General features: G+C 35.0%; 1 protein-coding gene across 10 annotated transcripts in view; it reads right to left on the bottom strand.

The window, feature by feature from the left end:
- The window catches only part of LOC145241418 (vacuole membrane protein 1-like), a 258,682-nt gene that overhangs the window by 32,977 nt on the left and 197,782 nt on the right, over positions 1-27,923 (bottom strand). For all 10 annotated transcript variants that reach the window (XM_080104569.1, XM_080104397.1, XM_080104818.1 and 7 more), the window contains 2 exons: positions 8,615-8,755; positions 7,658-7,738 (listed from right to left, as the gene is read on the bottom strand). In XM_080104569.1, coding sequence (XP_079960695.1) covers positions 7,658-7,738; positions 8,615-8,755 — 222 coding nt within the window. The remainder of the gene's footprint in view (positions 1-7,657; positions 7,739-8,614; positions 8,756-27,923) is intronic.

Genomic DNA, 27,923 nt, shown 5'->3' with positions numbered 1-27,923 from the left:
GCTTTTTGTTGTTCCATCAATTAATTTAAAAATTGCTGTAAATGGCAGTTCTTCTAGTGGAACCTAAAAATTGGAAATTTTGCATGTTTAATAATAGAGCCAGATTACATAATAAATACCAATATATTATTTTATTTTTCGCAAAAAAGGAACATAATTGCAGGTGAATCTATAGAATTAATTTTACCTCCTTGTTAGGAGGACAAGTGCAGATTATGTGGCTTGTTTGAAAATTTTCTTTCTTGCACTTTACTGCAAAGTCATCACATCTCAAGACAGAAAGTTTACAGCTACAAGAAAATATATCAAACAATCTGTCTAGCTGTTCCTTCATTCTTTTCATTTTGATTGCTGCAAGAGATTTCCTGTCAATCTGTTTGGCCGTCTTATAGCAAAATATATTGACCTTCTGTCCTATATAATGTTCCCTTAACAAGGGCAATTTTGGATTGACTGCTTGCCAAATACTAATTATTTCCTTGGCAATTAACTTAGAAATCTCACTATTTTTTAAGTGGGGATAACTGTTTTCGAGGAAATAACTAAACTGGATGACTTGTCGTGAAGTTCGGGGTGCTGTTTCATCCAAATGACAAGGTGGACCAGCAAATTTTATGAACTACAGGTTAAAACTGAACGTCGTGCTTTTACTGACATCCTAATCTGAAAAGTAAAATAAATAAATGGATTATAACTGAAGGAAACTGTATTAGGCTATCTTCCAGTTTCATACGTAAAGTGCTAGTTATAAGAAATAATGAAAAACTTTGTAGAGTTGAATTAGATGTATTGAAGAGAGAGGACCAAACATAATCAGAGGCATAGCAGTGTTTAGTTTAGACATTTTTAGCAGATTTTAGCTCCGCCTTCGATAACATGAATTTATCCATAAAGAGATTCATTCTTGCTGTAGTTGTGCCATTTTTAACGAGTGTTTAGTGTTTAGAGTTTGAAAAACCAGTGCTTGTGCATCTATGTTACTATGCTATTTTAATAGTATTTTCAAGTTAAATTTAATTTTTATGAACTTTTTGTTTATTAAATTTTTAGGTGAAAGTACAGAATAGTTACAATACAACCTCCTTCTCATATTAAGAATGGCTTTCTAAATGACAAAGTTATTTTAGCACAATGCACACATAATGAAACACCTTTAAAGGAGTTTCCTTATTTACTTGTATTAATCTTTGTGGGTTATCTGGTTTTAAAACTATAATTTTAGAAGAAAAACACGGCTTAAAAACAATTACTCTTTAAAAATAAAAGAAATTAAAATTTGACACTAATTTTATTAAGTAGAAAAACTTGAAAATTTCCGTGGTTGTTTTATAAAGAATGTGTAGAATAAAATTGTATGGACTATATTTTTGTTGTTATTTTAATATAAAACTGGAGTATTACCATATTTTAATAAAAATTTCAAATAGAATTTGATGTGAAATATTAGGTTGGTGCAAAAATAATGCTTTTGACGTTCATTTGAATGTCAAAAAATGATATTGTTTTTGTGTCAACCTAATAGAAAAACAAATTAAAAAAGATAAAACAAACATGTTTAAATTCACTGCAGACACTTGAAATATAATAATATATATTTTAAACAAGTCTTTTTCATTTTTCCTTCCGAAATAATCAAGCCTAAATCGTAATGTTTTCAAATTAAATAATAAATAAACGTTAATTTTCAATATCAATAATGAGCGTGTTTTGCGACGGTGAAATCTAAAATGTTTCCACTCAAAAAATGTTCCTGAAATGAAAAAGTGAACTTTGGTCGTTATTATTTAAAAAACACAATTTTGCCTTTACACTTAATATTTATTTTATTAATGCATTATCCTCACTCATTTTATTTAAAAATGTACTTTAAAAATTATTCTAAATAATGATTCTATTTTCTTAACAGTACGGATTGTTTTGATGATGGGACGTTCTTGGCAATTCACCGAAAAACTTTTAATCACTTCAATTTTTCAACTTTTAAAGCCATTTCCTCAAGCAAAGATAACGATTTTGAGAAAAATATTTTGTGTAGGTCTTTTCTTTGTCAAACCCCAACTATCATCACCATTGCCTTACAGGGGTTCCAAAATCGACCTGCCCTAATGTGGCAGCAGTACTCCATCCTTGGACGTACTTGGCTTTTATATAGATAGAGCATCAGCAGTGAAATATCTACTGGAGCAGTAGAAGGATCCTACTATTTTTCCAGCGACCTTGGCAATAGACTTGATGTATGCGCTCCATTTCAGATCAGAGTAAAGGTCAATCCCAGAAGCTTGTCAAAACATGGAGCCTCCGCAAGATAAGAGCCATCCATTTCAATTGATGCCAGATGGGGATCAGAGTGTTGATGATGTAAAGATAGGAGCTTGGTTTTAGATGGATTAAAAGTAACCAGCCACCTCTTCCCCCATTGTACCATGCGCTCAAGGTCAGAGGAGAGAGAATCAGAGAGAACTATTCATAAACAAGTCAGCTATTTTAATCTTTTTTTAATGATTGCAAAAAAAAATACATGATCAATCGAAATTTAAAAGGAATTTGGAAGTACTTAAACTATTGACAAAAAAATATTCTTTCAACTCCTCTGGTGTTATTTTATCTACTTCAATTTCCAACATATATGTTGATTAAATAATGCACAGAAACATGGCTGTCAAATGTGAAGGGAACATTTATAACATGTGATCAGATCACCAAAAATTGTCTATTTCTAAACGATTTCAACATCTGCGCATGTGTCAACCATTGTTCTTTGAATTAGTTTAAATACAAGCATTTTCGACATGTCATGTTGGTTGGTTGGTTGGTTGTTTTAAAGCATATCAACCCTTTTCAGGTTATTTAATGCCGAATCCAAAGATTTTGAAGAAAAATATTTTAATAGAATCCATTTGTTGTTTTCAAGTCGGTTTCTATTTAACCACTAGTTGGGACCCTAACAGGTACTACCATTCCGGATCAGAGTGGATCTGGGAGCAATGGCAATTAAGGGGTGGCTCCGCACTCCCCAAAGCCCGCAAGCTGGGGCCTCACCACTCGATATAGTTTAAGGTCATATCCAGGATCTCAACATGTCATAATCAGCGCTATAGCCGAATAGATTAGAAGGTTGTCTCATAGCCATTAGTTTTGAAATTCGCGCACACCTACCAGTAGACGTTTTTTTTTGTTGTTTTGTGGGGTTTTTTTGCATTTAAACAGGGTTGTTTTGTAATTTGTATTATTTACTGGGAATTTTTTTTTTACCTGGACTCATTATATTAAAATAAAAAACAATTTCTTTATTTCGATTCTTTAAAATTTTGTTTAAATCAACTGAGGATAAAATTTCTATTTAAAAGAAACAAAAATTCCAATCCAATTATGATTCTTTATTAAAAATAACTTTCTTACATTTTCTATTTTCATTTTTTTGAAAGTTTAAAACTTCATTATTTTGACAATTTTGGATGCTAAAACCAGCACAAAGAACATTAATAACCAAAAAGAAGCTAACAAATTGCAGGGTTAAATGTTTCGGCGACTTTTTAATGAAACTAAGTTCGTAAAAGTGCTGTAGTGGACCAACTAAATACTTGCCTTTTAGGTGTTTGGGTCTGTTTGAAATGACTATCACATTTATTTGAGTAATTTTTATTTTACTTTTTTTTTTTTAATTTTTAACAGTTTAACCTTTTTTCATTTATTTATATTTAGAACTTTTTCCATACAAACATTTTAATTTATCTCTTTATTTTTTTACTTTTTCATTTTTTTACAAATTTTGCTTTTGGTTTCAACTCTGGCTGATGGCACCCAAGTCACAACAATTTTTTTTTAACTTTTTTCTTTTTATACATTTAGCAGATTTTACAACTCACTGCTCACAATTTTTTTTCTGAATAAATTAAAATATCTTATTTAAGCATATTTTATTACCAGACAACCCCCCTGCTGTCACAATTTATTATATTTAAGCAGATTTTATGACTAGGCATCCACATCAAACAGGCAGGAACATGGAAAGAGCGACCTCTCGGACATATCGAAAAATTGGAAAAATCGTCAATTATTTTATGTAGAAATGGTGTTTTAGGGGAGGGCTCAGGTAAAAACTTTGCTTTCAACACGGTTTGCAAACTACGTTGTTTCGTTTTAAAAAGCTAAATTAGCTATGTCATAACATCTGTATTATCGTAGTCTGGTGGATAAAGCTTACGATCTTATCTTTTGTGAGTTCACATCCGGCACGCGTGTTTGTTCTTTTTTTTTTAATAACATAAGCTTTTTTCTACCCTGTCTTAACACGATAAGTATAAAAATATTTATTTTTAACTTTTTTAAACTGCCCAACAATCTTAATTCCTCGACCAACTAATAAAAAAAAAAAAAAGATGAAAAACAACAACTAATAAAGATGAGAATAGTAGTCCGAAATAAAAATAAATCAATATATATAATGCTCATCTCAAAAATGAATTCCAATTAAGAAATAATATATATGCCCAACAATCATGTATTTTTTTTTTTTTTTCATCCATTTTACACAGTGACACAGCATTTTCGTGTTTTAACCGTATCTTTTGTTTTGCAAATTAAAGTCCACTTACCCACTACCTCCATTTCTTCTATTTATTATTTCATGACTGGAAAAACTCAATCTGTCTGTCTACGACTGGGCAACACCTCCTACCATCACGTTTTTTTTTTTTGTTTTTTTTTCAACGACTGGATAATGCAACCCCCCGCTAGTCTACTATATAAAAGGAAAATGTGTGTGTGTGTGTGTGTGTTCAGCTAAAAGTAAAAACTACAAAACGAACTACCATGAATATGGTATTATGGGAACCATCAATCCTTTGGAAGTGAAATATCAAAAATTCAGAAAAAAATTTTTTTTTTTCTACCTTAATGACTGCAAAACTTGATGGAGAAGTCCTGTTAAATCGTCTCTTTCGAAACGATTTAACATTTGCGCCTGCATGCCTTCATCTCCTGGTCACGTTAAACACATAAATTTGCATTTTGTTTTGTTTTTTATTTTTAATATTTTTTTGAAAAAAGTTTATTTTGGTAAGCTTTTGCATTTAAACAGGGTTAAAATATTTTTTTTAATATTTTTTTTTGTATTATTTATTTGGCTTTCCAGCCCCCCCCCCCCTGCCCCCAAAATCAGTGGTTGATTTCGCTGAAGGTTTATTTAAAGATCAGATCACTGATATTTTTTAAGTAGGATTACTGTATCTTTTGTTTTTAAAATTAAATTGTTACATTAAAGTACAGTTAACAACTTCTCTCTCCTCCATATACTCAGATTAGGATGGGAGTATTGATGTTGCCCACAATGGAATGGACATATAGTAATGAAAAAGTACTCAATATTCTTAGTATAACAGGTGTGTCCAAATGGAATTTCATTTCTTCTATTTATTATTTTGTGGACCCAAGCAACGCTAATCATTAGTAAAGTTCAGAATTGTTTTGTTTTTTTCTTTTTTTGGGCCAGTAATAAAAATTACTACCTCTTTTTATTGAAAACATGTTTCCCATTAATTCATTGCTAGCTTCCCAAGGAGAAAAGGCTCCATAAAGCACCTTTGTTCAGTTCAGTCACTAAAATCAAAGAAAACTTCACCAGAATCTTCTGTTGAAACTTATTTGAAACTTCCAATCTGTAATAGGACTTCTAAAACATGACATCTTAAATTTTTTACTTTTTTCTAACGGAAAACCCTTTTACTTACTCTAGTTATTAAATGGAATTCTCCTTGTTTTTATGTCATTCTAACATCGCCACATATAATATGGGGAGAAGGAAAGAATGTTACCTCCAAACCATAGCAGAACCTCATCCCTACCCCTTGTTCTCATGTGAAAAAATGTGCTTTTACTAGCAGGATGACATCTATGGACTTCATACTTTCCTCCCTTCCAACTATAATAACATATGATGTCTGCTCCTGCCCTACAGAACCTTTCCCTCATCACATAATCACCACTTGTGTCTTTAGTTTGGAAACTGCTTTACCAACCAAAAAAATAAAACTTTTTAAAACCTAAAAATAATCAAAGTTTGAGAATTTAATTTATGAAACATTTTTACTGTTGAGAAATTTTTCTTTTTAAATAAACAAATGGAATCTGTTTCTTCAGAATTAGACATAATTCATGCTAATTTCCTTCGCACAACATTTGTTATGTGGTCATACTTAGCACAATATGTTTTTGATAATTTTCTTTTTTTAACACACTCATAAAATGGATACCAATTAAAGCAAGGGACTGAGAAATTAACCTTTTCCATTGTGTAGTGTACGAAGCTGCTGTAGTTAAGTTTAATCCACGGTATTGCTGATTGTGTACATATCAACAGTATTCATGCTATAAACATGTAAAATGAAGAAACTTTTTCCTTCTAATTCAGATTAAGGAATTAGGATATTAAAATTATTTCTATTCTTGATTCTTATTTAGAAGTCAACCTAATTTTTTTTTTAATTATTAGATGTATGTACCCATCATGGAACAAAGATGTCATATTCCAAAAATCACAAACTGATCAAGTAATTTTTATTTTTAACTAAGAAAATATTTGAGAAGTGACTGTCTTACCAGGCATTACAAAAAAAAAAAATGTCAAAACAAAGGGAGATTACCATTCCAACAACTTCTGGAAGCTCCATGGATGTCCTTTTGTGTGAGAATGTCAATGACCCTCGTTACGGCCTCTTTCATCTCAATTGTCACATGACAGCCTCTAAGGTTTTCCTTGAGCTTAGGGAATAACCAAAAGTCACAGAAAGCAAAGTCTGGACTATAGGGAAGGTGAGGAACTGTCTTGATGACTATCTTGGTCAAATAATGGGACAAACTTTGCATAAATCTTTCGCATCTTCAATTCCTCACAAATAATTGTGGGTACAGTTCCCACACCGACATCAAACTGTGCACGTATTGTCTTTATAAACACACAACAAATTTTTTTTATTTTGCCAATCAACTCTGGTGTTCTGACTTCCTTATTTCTTCTCCACCTCATTATCCCTCACAGACTTCCTGCCTTCCTTGAATCTCTTATGCTACTCAAAAGCCTATGCTCGATTCATGCAAGATGGTCAAAAAGTAGTCTGAAGTATTCTATACATTTCTGTGGCATTTTTTCCAAGTTTAAAACAGAATTTTATTGCATATCGTTATTCTAAAATGTCCTCACATCCGGATTGCATTTTTGAAATTTACCAGTTGTGACAATCTGGCTTTAGTAGGGTGTATTTCAATTCCTGCTGTAGCTGTTCCTTTGAACCTGAAAAAATTAGTCATCTCATAAGATGTATAGCAATAACATACTGTATTTTCAAGAGTTTTACAACAATTTTAAATGCATGTAGCAAAAAGTCTGAAAACTTATTAGAAGGCACCGGCACCTCATGTTATAATGCTGACAAATTCCCATTAATCATTTAAAGATGATATTCTTTTTAAAAATAAAACTACTTGATCAATTTATGATTTTTGGAATATGACATTTGTTTCATGGCAAGTACATATATCATAAAAAATTTTCTGTAGTTGTGTTTTTTTGTTTGTTTTTTTTTAATCAGGTTGAATTCTAAATGAGAACCCTATTTTTTGTTATGTATGTGAATGTGTATCTAAAGAAAATTTTACTTACAGAAGCACAGGCCAAAATACCCCAGAAACCAACTTTTTTAATCATATTATGGATACCGACTTTAGCTCGATCAAGGAAACCCTGAAATTTGAATGAAACAAAGCAACTGATAAAGATTTAAAGTTAACAAAAAAAAAAAAGTTATAAAAATTAATTATTTGCCTCTTCTTTTTCTTCAATATTTTATAATTAACTAATGTTTTTTGTTCAATTATTGAAATGCCATTGATGGATATCTTCTTTATTTTGATTAGTAGTGGTTTTCATTCTTTACAATTTAATGTTGTACACTTCAAATTTTATGTAGCAAATCCATGTACTTAACATTGTTTCCTTTTAAATAAAAAGTAAAAAAAAAAAAAAAATTTAATTTAACATTCAAGAACCATGGATTTTTGAATGATATCCTTAGAAACCAACTTTTATTAACACAAGCTTCAACATCATGCAGAAAATGCTATCAGATATTCTTTTCTCCATAATTTTTGTAGCTTCATTTGGAATCCTACCAATAAACATTGATCTTTTAAACAAACACAGTTCAGGTGAAAACATTACATACTTCTGTGACATGGTGAAATTAGTATAACTTCCAAAAATTACGAAAAATGATCCAATAGAAGATGTGCTAAATGCATTTTTAACAAAGAAAATAATGTCACAATTCTTAATTTGCCAATTTAAATCAATGAGTCATACTGACTTGAATCATCCAACAAAATTTGATAATTTAATAAATTTTGTTTTTACTTATTATTTTTCTAGTGGATTATTGTTCGTAATTCTGGGTATTTATCCTAATTTTGCAATGACATGCAAGTATGCAATGTTTTCACCTGAAAGGCATTGATTTAGAAGACAAGCAAGTATCAAAACCACTGCATTTATATTTTAAATTTTCTTGTTAAAAAAGATGAGAAATATTTAAATATTTTCGAAACAAAGAATTTCACTCACCAATTCTCCTGGGTTGGTTGTTCTTTCTCGAACTAATTCTTCCAATTCTTCTAATTCTTCTTCTTCAGCATCTGATCCAGATAGGCGGGACGTCCGTGCCATAAAGTAAGGAGGCAATTCACCAATTGCTGTACCAGCACCCTAAAATTTCAAGGGGTCACATCAATTGGTTTGCAAGTAGTCAACCATGACACTCAAAAGGAAAAAAAAAAAAAAGCATTGTTATTAAAATTCAATCTCAACAGCTAAAAATGAAACGAAGATGACAAGAACACTGGATTTTTGAGATGAGGATGGATTATTCATATTATTTGCATTCTTTGGACTACCGTTCTAATCTTGAGTGTTGTTTTCATGTTTCAATCGATGTAACCACCAACCTTCTTCAGGTGTATCTTGTCAAACTTGAGAATCTGTACAGAATTTCTAATTGAAGCCTTTATTTAATCCATGGAAGTAGTATCTTCTCTTCTGTCAGCCATTACTGGGTAGAAGTCTTAAGTAATTGGCAACTTGACCAGTGGCCAGAGTACTTGGTAAAATTCATTTGTAAAAGTTACATTCTTCTGGAGGTTCAATCCTCAGTGTGAGCAACATTCAAAATTCAATTGCGGATTACTTAGGATTTCTACTCGGACATGGCTGATGGAATGAGAGCAAGCATGGATTAAATAAAGATTATGAATTAAATTATGGATTAAATGCATGTATTTAAATAAATCCCAATCAAAATTATGTGCAGATTCAGAGTTCAACAAGAGATTACATTGACCAACGTTATGAAAATAACATGCAAGATAATAGTAGTCTGAAAGATCCAAATATGAATATCTAGCAATATCAAAAACCAAATTAGCAACATACTTTAACTTTTAAAAAAAGGATGTTCTGAAGTAACTAATACTTATTTAACATAGTCATTGATCTTAATATTTAGTGGATTTTCAGCAAAAATTAAAAGAAATTTTGGAAATTTGAAAAATAAAAAGGGGTCCATTTTAATCCACTGTAGAAAAAACTAGACAAAGACTTGCTTTACAAATTCTAAAACACTGCCATTTTAAATGATGAGTGCTACTATGCATGAATTTGAAACAATCGGATTGTGCAGAAAATTTCTTGAGGAATTGATTATCTAGGAGGATAGATAAACAAGTATTTGTTTACATTAGACCTGAAAACGACCATTCTGTGAAGCAGCTTTGCAGTATTTTGTTCCACAGATGCATTACTCTACAAAATAAACTGATCATGAAAGTTCTGCTTGGTCTTTGGTACAGAGAAACAAAAGGGAAAGTTCTCTGCTGTGGTTGTACTCAGGCATGTTTTTTACTGTATGTTTTACAAGAGGGGAAGAGCTCAGTTAAGCACCTACTATTAACATGACGATACAGTAGAGAGAAGCTATCAACATCTCTTATGTGAAAGGAACCGCAGGGAAAACCAGTTCACCCACCCCCTCCCAGCACTAGATAAAGTTGGATTTGTACTCTGTCAAGGCAAGAAAAGCAGTATTCCATTTTAGTTCAGATCTTGCTCTTATACAGATAAAGGATTGCACATTAGGTGAGATACCTTCAAGAGCAATAGAATGATCCATCTTTTTTTTCAATCTTAGGAATAGATTTAATGCAAGTTTGCAATCTTAGGTTTGAAATGAAATTCAGGCCTTAAAGCTTATAAAAGAAGTTTCCTTAAGGAGAGAAACATTCATTTCAACTAAGGAGAAGTAATTAAGCATTGGTGGCAAAAAGAGAGAAACTTGGTTTTAGAGGCTTTAGAAGCAAGTCATTTTTTCAGGATTGTATCACATGCTCCATGTCTACAGAAAGAGTCAAAGATCTTTGTCATCAGTGCTGTTCAAGGTGCTATCATAGTTGTGTCATCTGCGCAGATATCAACAAATGATCTCAGAATACAATTTAAAAGATCTTTTATAAAGATCAGGAAGTGGATAAGGCTCCAAATAGATTTTTATGGTATGCTAGCATTGATATACTTTAATGAACCCATCAGAGAGGAAATAAATGATGGTTATGGGACGTTTCCATATATTCCATAACTCATAAGTTTGTGAAGCAAACTTTGTTCCAAACCCTATCAAAAGTCTTTGATATATCAAGAACAATGGCTCTAGAAATGAAGCCCTACCTATAGACTAACTTATTCTGTCCAATATCAGTCAGCATATCAGCAGTAAGTTTGGCAGGACAAAAACCATATTGTTTATCACTAAATTGTTCCTGTGTAGGTGGGAGGCAAGTTCTTGATTTATTATGTTATTATAGACAAGTGGGGGCAACCAGCCTTTCCCAGTTATGAAATACACTTAAAATATATTAATTCATGCAGACTTTGTATTTATTACAGAGCCAATTCTCTATCAAATACTATATTGTACTTAATATATAGTACTGCTTTTAAAAGATTTTAAAAAGAAACAAGTGAAGCATGCATGGTCCCCTGTGAGTGCACAATGAACAAGGCATAAAAAAAATGACTAAGTTCAGCATTTACCCCCACCCCTACATTTAGCCCCAAAAGTCCCCAGGGGACGTCAAATCCTGGTGAAAATGAACAAATGGTATGATTTTAGGTCTTAACATATGTAAAATGCAAAAAAAGAAATGACTAAGTCCATCATTTGCCCCTCTCCCCACCTCATTTAACCCAAAAAATTCTCAAGGCCTTAACATATTTAAATTTGAGTTCAGCACCATGCAAAACTGCTAAATAGACATACACAGAAATTTTGGACAAATATGGTAAAATAGCCCAAAGATGGAATGTTTTTATTAGCCCTAAAAGAGCCCCTGAGTGCACACCCAAGAGTTATCGCAAAATATAGACAAACAGAATTATACAGAAATCAGTTACAACTTTTTAGAAAGTCTAATAAAAATCCAAGGCATCAATTTTTTTTTAATAATCACAAAGGTGTCAATTTTAGCCATTTTAACCCAAAAGGCACCCCTAGGGGGTGGCAACCAAAGTTTTCCTGGAAAATCTATTCAGTTACTTTTACTCATATCATGTTTAATGTTTGTGGAAAATTTCAAAAAATTCCAAGGCGTAGTAATTGAGAAAAGTGCAGACAGACAAACAAGGGTGAATTTACAAGTCCACCCTCCTTTTGTCAGGGGACCAAAAATAACAAGCAGGGCATGTGTGGTCCCCCTCTGGTACTGCATGTGAGATGACGCCACAGAAAATAGTGAAGAAATGAATGTGAAAGTGTGACGGTTGAGTTAGTCCTAAAAACAAATATTACTTCTGTCATAGTTAAAAATTGAGTAATTTGACTTTAACTTATCCCATTTTTTCGCTCTTTTTAGCCCCATCATGGTGCCTCAGCATCCTAAGAAATTTCTGTGCTTTCGAGGGTACTCCCCCAACCACTTCACATGATTGCAATTCAATTGTCCCAAGCAACACGCTTCCCCCTGTCGGATTTGTCAACATTGGGAACACCTGTTTCTTCAATTCTGTGATGCAAAACTTTTCTTGTGACCCCTTTTGAGCTCCTGGGAATACTGAATACCAGTGAAAATGGACAAACGGTGCAGTTTCATGCCTTAAGACATGTACAGTAAGGGACAAAATTTTAAAACCTAATATTTGTTAGAAATAACTGTGAAAAGCTGAAATTTTGACAACTCGTAGTCGTTATCATCCATAATAACATACTAAGATTTGAATAATTTGCAAAGGATAGAAAAAGAATTATAACAATTATTTATTTTCAAAATAGGAACGTCCAAAAGTAAGGAACAAAATTGAGAAAAACAATATAAACAGCATGCTATATTCAAATTTTTTGATTTCCTCTAAAGAATAAGTCTTACTTAGTCATTTGTAAACGTTGCATCAGCTGGCACCATGGCAAAACGCCAAAAACTTGATTACTCTGTGAGACAAGCTATTGTGAAGCTACACAAGGAAAAGCACACCATTAGAGAGATTACAGAAAAAGTGAAACGTTCCAAGATTGTTGTCGGCCGGGTTGTTTAACCTTACAATGATACTGGCAAAAAAGTTAGTGCTTTTAAAACCGGCAAACCTCGCAAAACTTTGGCAAAAGATCGAATAATGTAGCGTATGTCATTAAAGGACCATTTTAAGTCTTGCACAGAAATTAAAAGGGTTATGAATAGTACCTCATGTGTTAATGTGTCAAGACAGACTGTTTCTAGTAAATGCATAACGGTGCAGTTCCAGGCCTTAATACATGTATATTTGAGTTGACCACCATGTAAAACCACTATATAGTCAGACGTATCAAGTTTTTGTTGAAAAATATGAAAAATGAGCCACAAAAAGGGGCGTTTTTAGCACTAAAAGTCCCCGAGGACGCGAACCAGAATTTTGCGAGGGTCACTCAGACTGAATTTATATTAAGAACAATGGGCTCCACATTTTGGCTAAGTTTCAGAAAAGTTTAATGGATGGATCAAAAGTTAGGGGCAAACGTGGCATTTTTTACCTCTTTTGAGTTCCTGGGGGCGCAACGGGAACTTTCACAAAATTGTTTTTTAATTGTGCACATCTATTTAATGAAATACAATTTGTGGCAAAATTTCAGGAAAAACTAATAGACGGTTATCTGGTAATCATTCAGACTAACGGACACACGGATACCACTGAAAACATAGGTCTCTCTCGCACCAATAAATCGGGGGACCAAAAAGAACTATCAGTTAGAATTAAAACCAAAACATTTAGCGCTCCAGCCATGTTCCCTACTGTTTGAGCTATAGACAGATTGATAAGATTTAAAATCAAACCACTTTAAGCTATGAATGAATTTGCGCATGCGCAAAAGTAATAGAAATGTGTCGGCAAGTTGAAATGAACATTTTGCATTTCAACTTGACATGTTTCTGTATGTGTTATTTATCCAGACAAAGATTTATTCGTTTTAAACTATCTTTGGTGTACGATTATTATTTCTTGTTAATTTCAGTGTTATACATCTGTTTTATTTATATAGATTAGAGCAGCTTACTCATGACACAGAAAAGTAATCAGTCTATACAGAGATGCAGAGGACCAATCTTTGGTATTTTTAGATACTGAGCAGACCAGTGAAGTCTTCCAAGGTGATGGAAAGTATTTTTCCTATAAGCAACGATTGAACAGCTTTATTAGGATAGAAGCTATTTCTGGTCATTTTTCTCAAGTTTCTTGAGCACTACGATTGAAATGTTATTGTAACCAGTTGGCATCAAGGTTCATGAGAAGTTTGACAAGCTCAAAGTTAGAGTAGACTTGGGAGTAATGCTAACTAAAGGTCACTCCGCACTCTTCAAAGCTTATTAAATCCTGTATATAATATTTTGATTGGAAAAATTCCCCTCTGGATCAAATTACCGTAGATTCGCAATAACAGATGCCACATACAAATTTATTATGTCTAAACTATTACCCACCATCTTATTTAACTTTTGACCGTCATTTCATACACATTTATTCGGTATATTAAAATCCTACATCACTTCCTACAAGTGTCATCATCATGATCACCAACTTATTTAGACAAAGTAGTTTGTATTTTCCCCTCTAAATAAAAAGTCCTCCCACTGCTCTCAGCTGACACCGGGTAAATATATAAAAATAACTATATTGCCCTGACACCCTTATTAAGTGGATCAAACACATACAACTACAATTACATTTCCCTCTTCGAAAATAATGATTTCTCCCCACTAACATTCTAGCTGGCTGAGAACATAAAATTCTATTATTTTGGATTACACACCTTCATACAAAAGAATGAACACATCAAACCTTAGATAATATGGCCGCTCACTCTACATGAATACTTATATGCATGTTAAACCAAATACATTCTACCACGCTCATGATCATAAATTCATGTAGTTATACCCTAACATTTACCCCCCACACACACACATTATCACCAAGCATTGTTTTTTTTTGTTTTGTTTTGTTTTGTTTACTATTCTCTTAGTAAACAAGACAAGCTTTCGTTTTTGAATGTTTGGTTTGAGCGTCTTAAATTGTGACCTGAAAAAATTAACTAATCTCTTTTTTTTTCTGTTTTGTTTGCGAAAATGAACCAATCTCTTAGTAAACATGACTAGCTTTATTTTTTTTAATTTTTGGTTTGAGCATCCTAAATTATGAGCTGAAAAAAATGAATTTTTTTTTTTTGTTTGAAGCATCCTAAATTGTGCAATCAAAAAATGAACTAATCTCTTAGTTAACAAGACAAACTTTTTTTTTTGTTTAGTTTTAGTGTTCTAAATTATGAGATGAGAAAATTAACTAATCTCTTACTACATGAGACAAGCTTTTTTTTTCTTTTATGTTTGGTTTGAGCATCCTAAATTATGAAAGGATCCGCCGACTTATAGGTCATATACATAAACATCCTTTTCTTAGTTTCTTTTTAGTTAATCTGTTCAAGGCTTTAAGATTTTTATTTTCAATTTCTTTTTTAAATTAGGGAATTTTTTTTTTTTTCAATACATTTTTTTTGTGTGAGTGTGTATGTGCGCAAATTTGCCAAAAAAAAAAAATTAGCCCCTGTTAGGAATTATAACACCGGTGAAAAAGGAAGGTACTGACAGAATCACATAGAATACATTATGTTTAAACAATTACCAACAAAACTGGAGTATCCAACATTGAAAATAAGTTATCTACTTAGCATCATTTATTATCCAAAAAATATCAGTGATTTATAAAATAAATAATACATTTCCTGAGAGAACAGTTCCATGTTGAGTTTAAAAACATAAATAACGGTTATTGTTTTTCAAAACTAATAAAAGTATTTAAATAAACTGCAACGAACAACAAATCCAGGTAGGTAGAAGAGTAAATTATCTAGCCTTTGACACTTGCTAAAATGGTTACTTGTTACTTTTAGTTATTTTTGGATGCACTCATTTTACTTTCCTTTTTAAATTATGGTATTTCTTTATTTGACAGTGTTTTTTTTTTTGTGAGTGTGTAATTATTTTTCCTTCAAGTTTATAAAACTTCAGAGTCTATTTTGAAGGTTTTGCCAAAAAAAAATTAAAAAAAAGAAAACTTGATTTTGTAATATTTAAATAGTTAAATATTGCCAAAAAGTAATAATAAGAAGAATAGTTACTTAATGACAGAGGACAGAGATAGACACAAGATCCATTTTAGATGTGGGGAAAATTAAGTTTTCCCACAGGTGGCACACTGCATTGGGGAAAAAAAAAAATTTTTATTGGCGAGGGGTAATTTTTACATTAGGTTCACCTCCAGTTTTCTGTAGAATAACAACTTTTATGGGGTTTCGACTTCGCTGATTAAGAAAATCCCATTGTAATTTTGTGGAGACAAATACTTTAGGAGATCACTAGCAGCCACGTTTGTACGCACGTGCAATAAACAATTCTACTTCTCCACTACCAATACTGCAATCTCCACCCTGTTATGTTGTTCGAACACGTGGTTGTAAATGTGTCTTAATATTAAAGTTACAAGCTAGATGAAGATAAAATGAAGCGTCTTACCATAAGAAGAGGTGCTTAGTTGATAGAGGCACATAAGTAGAAACCAGGATGACAGGAGAAAGAGATGACACGAAGAGATAGAAATCTGAGAAAGCAAGCATGTTTATTTCGTCAGGACGCCATTACAGGAAGTGCCTCTTCCGGTCCGCAGTAAACGGAAGTCCTTCAAACAATCATGCAGTAAATGTCCTTGTTATATATATATATATATATATATATATATATATATATATATATAACATCCCCCCTTTCCCAGTTCTTTGATGATGAAAGCCGGGTTCTAACTTGTGCAGTCCTGCATCCATCTGGGTTGATGTATTAGTCGTCTTGATCTTGATCAACGACCTGCTTCTGGGGTTGCTGGGTTTGCTGCTTCTGTTCTTGGTCGATGATCCTGCTCGGGTGAGTTGAATATTGTGTCAGGATAAGGTAGTGTTGCTGGTATGTTTGACCGAGGTATTAGCAGTAGATGTTTGCGGTTTCGGTGTATGGTTATGCCATTTTCCATTAATACCAAATAAGACCTTGGTTGGTGGCAATGTTTTATGACCTTGCCTTTCCTGGACCAAGTTCTACCATCGTGCACTCGGACATGATCCCCTATCTTTAGTGGGGTGAGATTTCGCTGTTTGCTGTTGTCCGGTTTTGCCTTTTGTCTCTCATTAGAGGGCAATAGGCATGGTTCATGACCATGGTTTCTCATGACTGGTAGGAGTGTTCTGATTTGGCGATTCATTAGTTTTGCCGTTGGTGAAGAAGAGTTGTTTTTGCCCGGTGTTGTGCGCAAGGTTAGTAGAGCCAGATATGGATCATCCCCAGTTTGGAAACATTTGCGCAATGTTTTCTTCACTGTTTGAATCGTTCTCTCCACTAAACCGTTGGATTATGGGTATTCTGGGCTGCTTGTTACATAAGAGAAGTCCCATTTAGTGGCAAATTTTTTGTATTCACGCGATGTGAATTGAGGACCATTGTCGGAGATTACCAGTTTAGGTATTCCATGCTTGAAGAAGATGTGCTTTGTTCGAGTTATTACTGTTGAGGCCCTTGTGTCAGTGAGATGGCTAAATTCGAAAAATTTTGAGTGGTAATCCTCTACCATGACGTAATCTTCCCCACGTAGTCTGAAGAGGTCTGTGCCAACCTTATCCCAGGGTTGGTCAGGAATATCATATGGTATCTCTGGCTCTGAACTTTGTCGGTTGCTGTACTGTTGACATGAATCACAGTTTTTTATCATGTCTTCTATTTCCTTGTTCATATTTGGTCAGAATAGAACCTGTCTGGCATTGGATTACTAGTTGAATTTCAGAAGACCCCCTCCCCTCACTGTTTTCTTATATCGCAATTTCTTAAACGTCACTCGCAAAAATTAAAGCGATCACGTTTTTGTTTTAACGGTTAATTTAAAAAAAAAAAAAAAAAGTCTTTTGGGACGCTGATATTAAAGCTAAAAGTCTTCTCAAATCAGTTTGCACTCTGGAGACAAATGCGTGTTCGAGATAAGTGTATTTTAATTTTTATGTTTAATTTCTAATATTAATAACTACATTCTATTTCAGTACTTAATTTATATTTTTATCTCCTGATTGTTTTATTTAATGATAGCGTTTTCTCGTCATAAATGTTTATTATATCTACCATGTTGATTGCATGAACAGATTAGGAAATTGTATTCATTGTTAATTCGTGAGAGGTGAATCTATCACCATACATTCCCTTTAAAAAACTCGCCAGTTGGACTTTTATTAAGTACAATACTTAATAGATTTTTTTTTTTTTAAAAGGAGAGTAGAGAACACGTTTTGTGGAAGCGTTGTCGGCAGCTCCCGTTACTCTCGCTTCTCTTTATTTGTCACTCAGTCCTCATTTTTTTAATGAGTGACTTTTCTGACAAAGGGAAAAGAAAAAGCTGTATTCTAGGTTGACAGTATTTTGCGTGAACAGTCGACAGAGATAGCGGAAATTTTCTGTTCTATGTCTATCCTTGTAGCCATGTCACTAGTAAGGGTGCTGGAGGTAAACGTTTTATCTGGGCTGACGTTATCCGCCTGATAGTCAGGGACCCGAACCTTGGATTAACCACTAAGGAGGCTGTCCTATCAGCAGGTGCAAAGTACAGGGGCTGCTGCTGTATTGTCATTTGGTGAATGGATTCTGGACCATGCAATAGTCTCTGGTGGGGCCTCTCGATGCCATACTAGTGGGTAATTGTTACGGCTTTACCTTATCATGTGCTACAAAAAAAAAAACAAAAAAAAAAAATTCTTCGTTACTTTTCTCTCTTTGTTTCCCCTCTCTGTCCTGCTCTAAGCAAGTCTGACGACCTAGTCCACAAACTCCAAAATTCCATCATGACAAGTTTCAATAAAAAATACACGATTAAACCCGGATCTGAAACTTCCAACGTAGACCCCCACTACCATGTCTCCTTCTCCAACATCAGGGGTCTACGTTCTAACCTTCCAGAGGTTGAAGCCCAATTACAGGAGACTAAACCAGACCTTTTATTTTTAAGCAAAACTGGAATTGGACAGACTATTTCCCTAAATGGGTTCGTAATTAAAGGATACTCTAACCTAACTTCCAAATCTGACCCCCAAGATCGCCATGGGCATGGAATATGTGCCTATATTAAAGATGGCTTTCCATGTGGTAAGGACATCTCCAGAGAAGATCCTAACTTACCCTATATGTGCTTCCGAGTAGCACTAGCTCACACTACGGCATTTATATTTACTCTCTATCGCCCCCATAACAGCGGAGTTACTATCTTTAAAAGCATATCTGAGAAAATTGACCAAGTTCTATCAGCATATCCTTCAGCTAACATTCACGTATGTGGTGACTTCAATGTTCACAATGTGGAATGGTTGACCCACTCAAACAAGACCGATGATGAGGGGAGGTTCTGTCATGATTTCTCCATTGCTTATGACCTCACTCAGATTGTTCACGAACCCACCCGTGTGCACGACAATGACGGCTAGTATGCAAGTCTCCTAGACCTTTTTCTCACAACTTACCCTGAACTCTGTTCAGTTTCCGTTCTGTCTCCTCTTGGATCTTCCGACCACTCAGTTGTATCAATTAAGATAAAAATGAAATGTAATAAGTCCTCAGACGTACCTCTCCATCATACAGTATATCGATACACTATGGTTGACTGGGATAGTTTCCGTACATTTATATCGGATCTTCCTCTGCGTTCCATGTTTAAAAAGGATGTGTCGTCTATAGTATCAGACCTGACAGAATGGTTAATTGTAGGTATAGACAATTTCATACCCTCGAAAAAGTTCCAGCAAAAACCTAACAGCCAGCCATGGTTTTCTCCAGAATGTGCTGCTGCTGCTATTGCGCACAGAAATCACTTTTTCCACTGCTTCCAACGTAATAGATGTATGGAAACTAAAGCCGCTTTCAGGACTGCCAGCAACCATTGTAAGAAAGTAATAAAGAACACAAGAGAGTTGTATGCTCAGTCAGTCAAGTCCAAAGTAGCTGAGTAGCGGCTTGGTTCCCACCAGTTTTGGCAAATTGCAAACAGAATCCTGAACAGAAGCGTGTGCTCTATCCCAACTATCATCAATGGACCTGAGTTAATCTCATCAGCATCAGACAAAGCCAAACTCTTTGCCAAGAAATTTGCAGCCAATTCTACCCTTTGCGACCAAGGCCGCCAACCCCCAATATTTCCTCCTGTATCAGAAAACACACTATGTGATATACAAATATCTGTATGTGATGTTGCCAAGCTAATCAAAAACCTTGATTCCAGTAAAGCAACCGGCCCTGATGGTATTCCAATTATAGTACTCAAAAAACTTCAACCAGAACTAGCACCCATACTTACAAAACTGTTTAAACGTTGTCTTTTTTTTTTTTTTTTTACAAAGGCATCACCACATTATCAAGGCCCAGAGGCCACTCAAGGATAAGGGTTAAAGAGTGTACCGTAGAAATTGGTCAATATAGTAATCATTAGTAATGAAAATTTGGTAAATTTGATAACTTATATGGAACGGCTCATCAAGAACTTATTTACTTTAGACTTGAACACAACCATATTGTAGTCAGCCGGAAAGCAGGAAAACGGAAGACAATTCCACAGGCGTGCAGTTCTAAGAAAGAAGCTTTGTTCATGGAATCTACGTTTAGGTTTAGGCACAGATAAAGAGTGGGGGAAATTATTGATAGTGTTTACAGCTAGACGAGTGTTTCTTGTAAAAGTTTGGCGAGGGGGGACCATAGATTGAAGCTCAGTTGAACACTTTCCATGAAAATAACGATACATCAGAGACAAACTCGCAACATCTCTTCTGTGAGATAGAGGTTGCAAGGAGGAGAAAAGGACATCTCCTACGAGGCTACGAAGTCTATTTTGAACCCTATCAAGGCAGGACAAGTCCTTTCTAGCAGCTCCTGCCCAGATGTGGTAACAGTATTCCATCCTTGGACATACCTGGCTCTTATATAGATAGAGAATAGCATCAGCAGTGAGATATCTACCGGATCGATAGAAAGATCCCACCATTTTTCCAGTGGCCTTGGCAACAGATTTGATATACGTGTTCCATTTAAGATCAGGAGTAATGGTCAAGCCCAGAAGCTTGTAAAAACTTGAGGCCTCCTGAAGACGAGAGCCATTCATTTCAATTGATGACAAATGTGGATTAGAGGAAAATTGCTTCCCATCACCCTGGAAAATCTCATCAGTATGCCCTGTATTTAAGAATTCAGGTGATCATTCATCCCCCTCTCAGTAGAGGCCAATAAGTCTCCTGTGCGTCATGAGTAAGTTGCTGGAATCTGTTAAATAGAGAAGTAATCAACCATCTCAGCAAAAATAACCTTCTTAGTGACACACAATATGGTTTCCGTTCTGCTAGATCTACAGCAGATGTGCTTACAGTTATATCTCATAGGATTAGCGAATCTCTCGACAGAGGCAACCTTTCTAGGGCAACTGCTCTTGACATATCAAAGGCCTTTGATAGGGTATGGCATAAAGGTTTACTTCACAAGATCTCCAGCTATGGTATAGCTGGAAATGTCTTCTCAATTATTAAATCATTTCTCTCTGATAGGTTCATAAGAGTAGTAGTTGATGGGCAAAAATCAGAAGCTCACAGTATAAATGCTGGAGTCCATCAGGGGTCCATCCTGGGCCCAACTCTTTTCCTGATCTACATTAATGATCTTCTAAATCACATCCTTACATCATTCGTAGACATTTTTGCTGACGACACTATCATCTATGGTAGCACATCTAAGACAGTAAACGACCAAGTTCTCTCCAATTCTCTCTCCTCTGATCTTGATCACGTTGTACAATGGGGAAAGGAGTGGCTGGTTAGTTTTAATGCATCTAAAACCAAGCTTCTATCTTTACATCAACGTTCTGATCCCCATCTGGCATCAATTAAAATGAATGGCTCTCATCTTGGGGAGGCCTCAAGTTTTGACAGGCTTCTGGGCTTGACCTTTACTCCTGATCTTAAATGGAATACGTACATCAAATCTGTTGCCAAGGCCGCTGGAAAAATGGTAGGATCCTTCTATCGATCCAGTAGATATCTCACTGCTGATGCAATTCTCTATCTATATAAGAGCCAGATACGTCCAAGGATGGAATACTGTTGCCACATCTGGGCAGGAGCTGCTAGAAAAGACTTGTCCGTCCTTGATAGGGTTCAAAATAGAAATGGCCTGGTGGGAGATGTCCTTTTCTCTTCGCTGCAACCTCTATCTCACAGAAGAGATGTTGCGAGTTTGTCTCTGCTTTATCGTTATTTTCATGGAAAGTGTTCGACTGAGCTTCAATCTATGGTCCCCCCTCGCCAAACTTTCACAAGAAACACTAGACCAGCTGAAAACATTATCAATAATTTTCCCCACTCTTTATCAGTGCCTAAACCTAAACGTAGATTCCATGATCAAAGCTTCTTTCTTAGAACTGCACGCCTGTGGAATTGTCTTCAGTTTTCCTGCTTTCCAGCTGTCTATAATATGGTTGTCTTCAAGTCCAACGTGAACAAGTTTCTGATGAGCCGTTCCACTTAAGTTAACAAATTTACCAAACTTCCATTACTATATTGTTCTTTTGACTACTCTACACTCTTTAACCCTTATCCTTGAGTGGCCGATCGGCCTTGATAAGTGGTGACGCCTATGTAAAAAAAAAAAAAAAAAAAATTTAGTTTTTTCAATTTCCAAGTGTGCCTGATGCAAAATCTTGCGCATTTCTTCTCACATATTAGTTGGGACAATAATTTGTTGGCCCTTTAATAGAAGTCCTTCCTGGGAAGTGAGTTCATGCCTGAAGTTGAAATATGGGTGGAGGCAACTATTTAGGTTGTATCGATGATCTGGCCATCCTTCCATGATTTGCTGTTGTAGCTGTTGCAATGTTTTATCTTTAGCTGTCTCTGTTGACAGCTGTTGTCGACGTCTGTCACTGATAGGCACTGAGGACATTATGGAGTGGACAAATAGATTCATTTCTTTGTCCGGGATTTCTGGTGTATTGCATTTCTGTGCTGCACGGCTGAGTGTGTCCACAACATACATTAATTTTCCTTCAGTATATTCAATTTCAAGTCATACTTCTGTCAGCGTAATAAGAAACGTACTCTGGGTGGAGTTTTAGCAATTTGCTTTGTGACAATAGTTTTGAGCGGCTTATGATCGTTATTAATTACAAAGCGTTGTCCATATAAGAATTCGTGAAAATGTTCACAGGCAAATACTATGGACAGCATTTCCAGTTCAAGAGGGCAATAATTTTTTTCCGCAGATGTGAGAGATTGGCTAGCAAATGCCACTGGAGCCCAATTATTATTGTGATTTTGTTCAAACATGGCTCCAAGTCCTAGAGTTGATGCGTCTGAAGAGACCCTGATTGGAAGTGTTGGGTCAAAGTATTTTAATGTTGGACTCTGCGTGACCAAATCTTTTAGTCGTTGGAGGACTTCTTTTTGTGCTTTATCGAAAGACCATATGTTGTCTTTTTCCAACAAGGGGCGAAGAGGTGCAGTTTCATTTGATAAGTTGGGGATGAATTTTCCTAGGTAGTTGATCATCCCTAGGAAGTGCTGAAGTTCGGTTTTATTTGTTGGATCTGAGATGTTTCTGAAGGCTCTGCATTTGTTTACATCCGGTTCAACTCCACGGCTGGATATGGTGTGGCCTAGAAATGCCAATTCAGTAATGTTAAACTGGCATTTGGATTGATTTAATTTCATGCCGGATTTCCTTATGGCGTTCAGGACTTCAATTGTTCTGTTTTGCAGACGTTCTTGAGTGTCCGCCCAAATGATGATGTCGTCCTGTGAATTTCTGCATCCTTCAATGTTTTCGATAATGCTTGCTATTTTTGCGTGGCATATTTCACTGGCACTGTATATTCGATATGGGAGACGTTTAAATCTGTAGCGACCACAAGGTGAGTTGAAGGTAAGAAGTTTTGAGCTTTCTTCATCAACTTTGATCTGCCAGAAAGCCTTTGATGCATCGAGCTTGATGAAGAATTTAGCACCTGCCATTTCGTGAATGATGTCTGATGCTGTTGGGAGCCTATCGTGCTCTCTTTTTATAGCCTTGTTGAGATTCCTTGGATCAAGGCATACTCGAAGAGAACCATTGGGCTTTTCCATTACTACCAGTGACGATACCCATTCTGTTGGTTCGGTTACTGGTGTTATGACTCCCAAGTCGACCATGCTTTTCAGCTCTGTTTCTAATTTTTTCTTTAATAAAAAAGGAATTTTGCGTGGAGGGTTTATGACTGGCTTAACTTCTGGATCCATTGTGATATGATGAGTGCCAGAAAGTGTGAGAAGTTCTCCAAAACAATCCTTAAAATCTGAAAGGAAGTCTACTGTGCTAGTATTTACTTGACATTTTTTTTTATAAGGTTGAGACTAGTGCAGGCCTTTAACCCGATTATGGGAGAAGCATTTATATTCGCCACTTTAAATGTAATATGATATTTGTGGTTCTGTCTAGTTAGTTGAGCAACACATTTGCCCTGGACTGGTATCACCGTGTTGTTATAGGCAGAGAGCGATGTTTTGGTAGGTTTTATTTCTGGTCGATTAGACAACCTGTAGTAGTCTCTAACAGGGAGAATGTTGACTTGACTGCCTGAGTCTATTTTGAATTGTATGTTAGTTCCATTGATGGGCAGAACCACATTCCAATCTTCTGATAGGGCATTGACCTTGTGACTGTTAGTTACTTTTTCCTTTTTTGTTGGTAAAGATTTGGCTGAGATACAGTCCACATAATTTTCAGATAAACAGATAAATCTTCATCTGTAGAAGATGCCTCGTTGTGTTCTTGATAGACTTTGTGGACCGATCTTTTGGCCATGCATCTACTGGCAAAATGATTTTTCTTTTTGCATTTATTGCAGGTCTGACCGTATGCTGGGCAGTTTCCATGAAAATGTGAAAAAGAGCAGTACTTACAGTTTTTTATTTTTTCGTTACTGTAGTTAGGGTCTGACGGTTTGCACTCACTTCTGGGTGCTTGTTCTATATATATATATTTTTTTTTCTGGGTTCTTTTTAGTCAAATGTACCGACTTTAAGTCCCTTTGTAGAACACCCATTCTTTGTTTGGTTAGCTCGGCCGTTCAACCTGCTTTTATGGTCTTTTCCAGGGTCAGGTTGGATTTTGCAAGAAGTTTTTCCTGCAGACGGGGTTCGTTCGTGCCTATTATTATTATGAGACCCGTATTAGGCTGTCAGTGAGTTCGCCAAATTCACATTCCTGGCTTAATGTTTTTATTCTGGTGACAAACTCATCACATGGTTCTGCGTCATCCTGACGCGCCATAAGAAATTGGAAATGGGAGAGAGTTACGTTTTTCCGGGATTACAATGTTCTTCAAATTTTTCGAAGACTGTTGAGAAATTAGGCTGTCTTCCTCGGACTGAAAAGCAAAGCTTCTGTATATTTTCCGGCCATGTTTTCCGAGGCATTGAATAAGAATGCTTGTTTTTACCTTGTCACTTTTTTCTTGCTTTTCCGTGGCAGTTAGGTATATTTTCAGGTCTATTTTGAATTCCTTCCATTCTTCGGAAAGATTTTCAGATGAGAAATTTGGCAGAGGTGGTGGAATAAAGTGAGAGTTCATTCTGCTTGTAGTATGTAAGTGTATGTAGACGATAGTGTGGATACGTTAGGCCACTTCTGATACCATGTTATGTTGTTCAAACACGTGGTTGTAAATGTGTTTTAATATTAAAGTTACGAGCTAGATGAAGATAAAATGAAGTGTCTTACCATAAGAAGAGGTGCTTAATTGATAGAGGCACATAAGTAGAAACCAGGATGACTGGAGAAAGAGATGACACGAAGAGATAGAAATCTGAGAAAGCAAGCATGTTTATTTCGTCAGGACGCCATTACAGGAAGTGCCTCTTCCGGTCCGCAGTAAACGGAAGTCCTTCAAACAATCATACAGTAAATGTCCTTGTTATATATAACACACCCTATCCCCCTCCCCCGCATTTGCAGGTGAGGATGCTGCTGACAATGAGTATAATGGTAAAATTTGGGAGAATTATCCCCCCCTACTCCCCAAAGAAAAAGCGGTTATCTATTCCAACAGTCGTTCTAAACATATGTTGGGGGGGGGGGGTCTATTCTGAAAGTCTTTCTTACAATGGGGAGTTTGGGGTATCTATTCCGAAAGCCATTCTTAACATGACAATACTCAAAGAAGTGAAGTGTAGAAGGCCGTAAATTTTTTTTGTTTTACACGTTAATATAAGAGAACATCAATCTGGAATTTAATACTATTGGTGGAGAGTTTGAAAAGAAAAAGAAGATTTGAACAACAAACAGAAACAGCTAGGACTGTTACCACTGATTTTGATCACTCTAAACAGTGAATCTAAAACTTCTGTTTTAACTTTCTATTATTATTCTAATGGATCATTTTTCATAATTTTTATTAATACTTATATACTTGATTTATGCATTCCCTTAACTGTTTTTCTTAGATTCAGATTGTACCTGCAGTGAAAGCCAGATTATTACAATTCAGCCACAGCTGCCAGTGGCTACCAACAACAACCGCAGTTTACATTTTTGCAAGAGGGGTGGGGTAGGCTTCCACCGGGCAATGTTGGTTATTGATTCCTGCTAGTTTATAATAAGCTTGAGCTGTAGTATTTTTTATACTTAGTAGCTGGTTCCAGTGAAGCTATGAAAGTGCAATTTCACATTTAAATTGGTTTTATTTAATTTTACGACCCAAATAGTCATTTTTAGTTTTAAAATATGCAAGAAATATTTTACAAGAAACTTGTTTGCATGTGCACAATGTTAGTTTAAAATAATTCAATTTACCTAATATTATTTAAGTGGTTATTTAAGCAATTTCTTTATGAGGGGATAAACCACATATCTACCCACTTTTAAAAGAAACCGGTAAACAATGTTAAGTACAATGGTATATTTATAGAAGACACATTTTTAATGGTACACTGAACACATATTAACGTTAACACATCTAAATTTCTGCAACAGTTTTTTTTTGTGTTTTAGAATCATGCTTTGCTAACAGAGACAGTTCAACCACAGATTGCCATGGCTAGTTAGCATTATACCTGAGAGTTCACCATTCAAACTACTCTAAGATTCACAGATAGCATGAATTGGAACTAATATGTAGAAGACACTGTCAAGGCTGCTGCAAGGAAGATGGGCTCCCTCTACCATTATTATGTTAAGGAAGATGGGCTCCCTCTACCATTATTATGTTGAGCAGTGTAGTATCTTATGTTGTGGCGGGCAATGCCAAAGGTCTGCAAGATTATTACTGAAGTCAATACTATTAACTGTTATGTAGAAAAAGATATGCAGCGAGAATGTTTTGAAAGAAGAATGTTTAGCTAAAATATTTATGTAAAAAATCTAACGGAGGATTTTTAGGAATGCTTATGAATAAAATATTACAGAGATATTTATGTAATAAAATAAATTAAGAATTCAGTTTATAAACAATGAAATTATCTGGTTACAAAGAGTAGTTTTGATATATAGACTAGAGATACAAGTAAAAAGAGTGAAAACAAGGGAGCCGTCCATAAGAGAAGGTTGACTGTCAGTCGTGAAAGCATTCGACTGAGCTAACCAAGAGACGATGTAAGAACTAAAAGGAGAAAATGTTGTAAATACCTGAGGGAAACACCTGTGAAAATGAGAATAAATGAAGCCAATCTAAGAACAACCCTCCACTGAAATAACTACTCAGAGAGCATGACATCAGCTCCAGAAAATCTAGATCAAACACCAAAGCACAAGACCTAAAAACCCACCATAGACTGCACACCATACTCAAAAGGCCTATGTGAAAAACATTATTTTAAATATGCAGTCAGTGTGATGTTAGGACAGTATTTAGAAGCAACTGAACACTTCGTAAATACCTTGCAAGAGTAAAACCATGCCCACCGAGATTAAGAAGAAGGCCTGTTAACTGAAAAATGTCTGCAGGCAATGTAGGTAAGATTTATCAGACTGTCAGTACTATATGCGGGCCATTTGAAAAAGAGTAATAAAAAAATTTTTAAAAAGAAAAAGGAACACGGTTCGATTAATACTTAAACTGAACTTTATAAAATCTAAATATTATTTATGTAAAATTAAGTAATTTTTAAGCAATATACAATTTAATACTGATAAAACTGAATTATGAATTTAGGGAACAAACAATTAAAGAAATTTTAAATACTTTTTTGATTTCGGAACAAGATCACAGTGTAGTATCTGTT

This window comes from Euprymna scolopes, chromosome 1 (assembly GCF_053919585.1).
Source record: "Euprymna scolopes isolate OS-2025 chromosome 1, ASM5391958v1, whole genome shotgun sequence".
In the NCBI taxonomy this organism is placed as follows: Eukaryota; Metazoa; Mollusca; class Cephalopoda; order Sepiida; family Sepiolidae; genus Euprymna; species Euprymna scolopes.
This window is presented reverse-complemented; position numbering and strand designations above follow the sequence as displayed.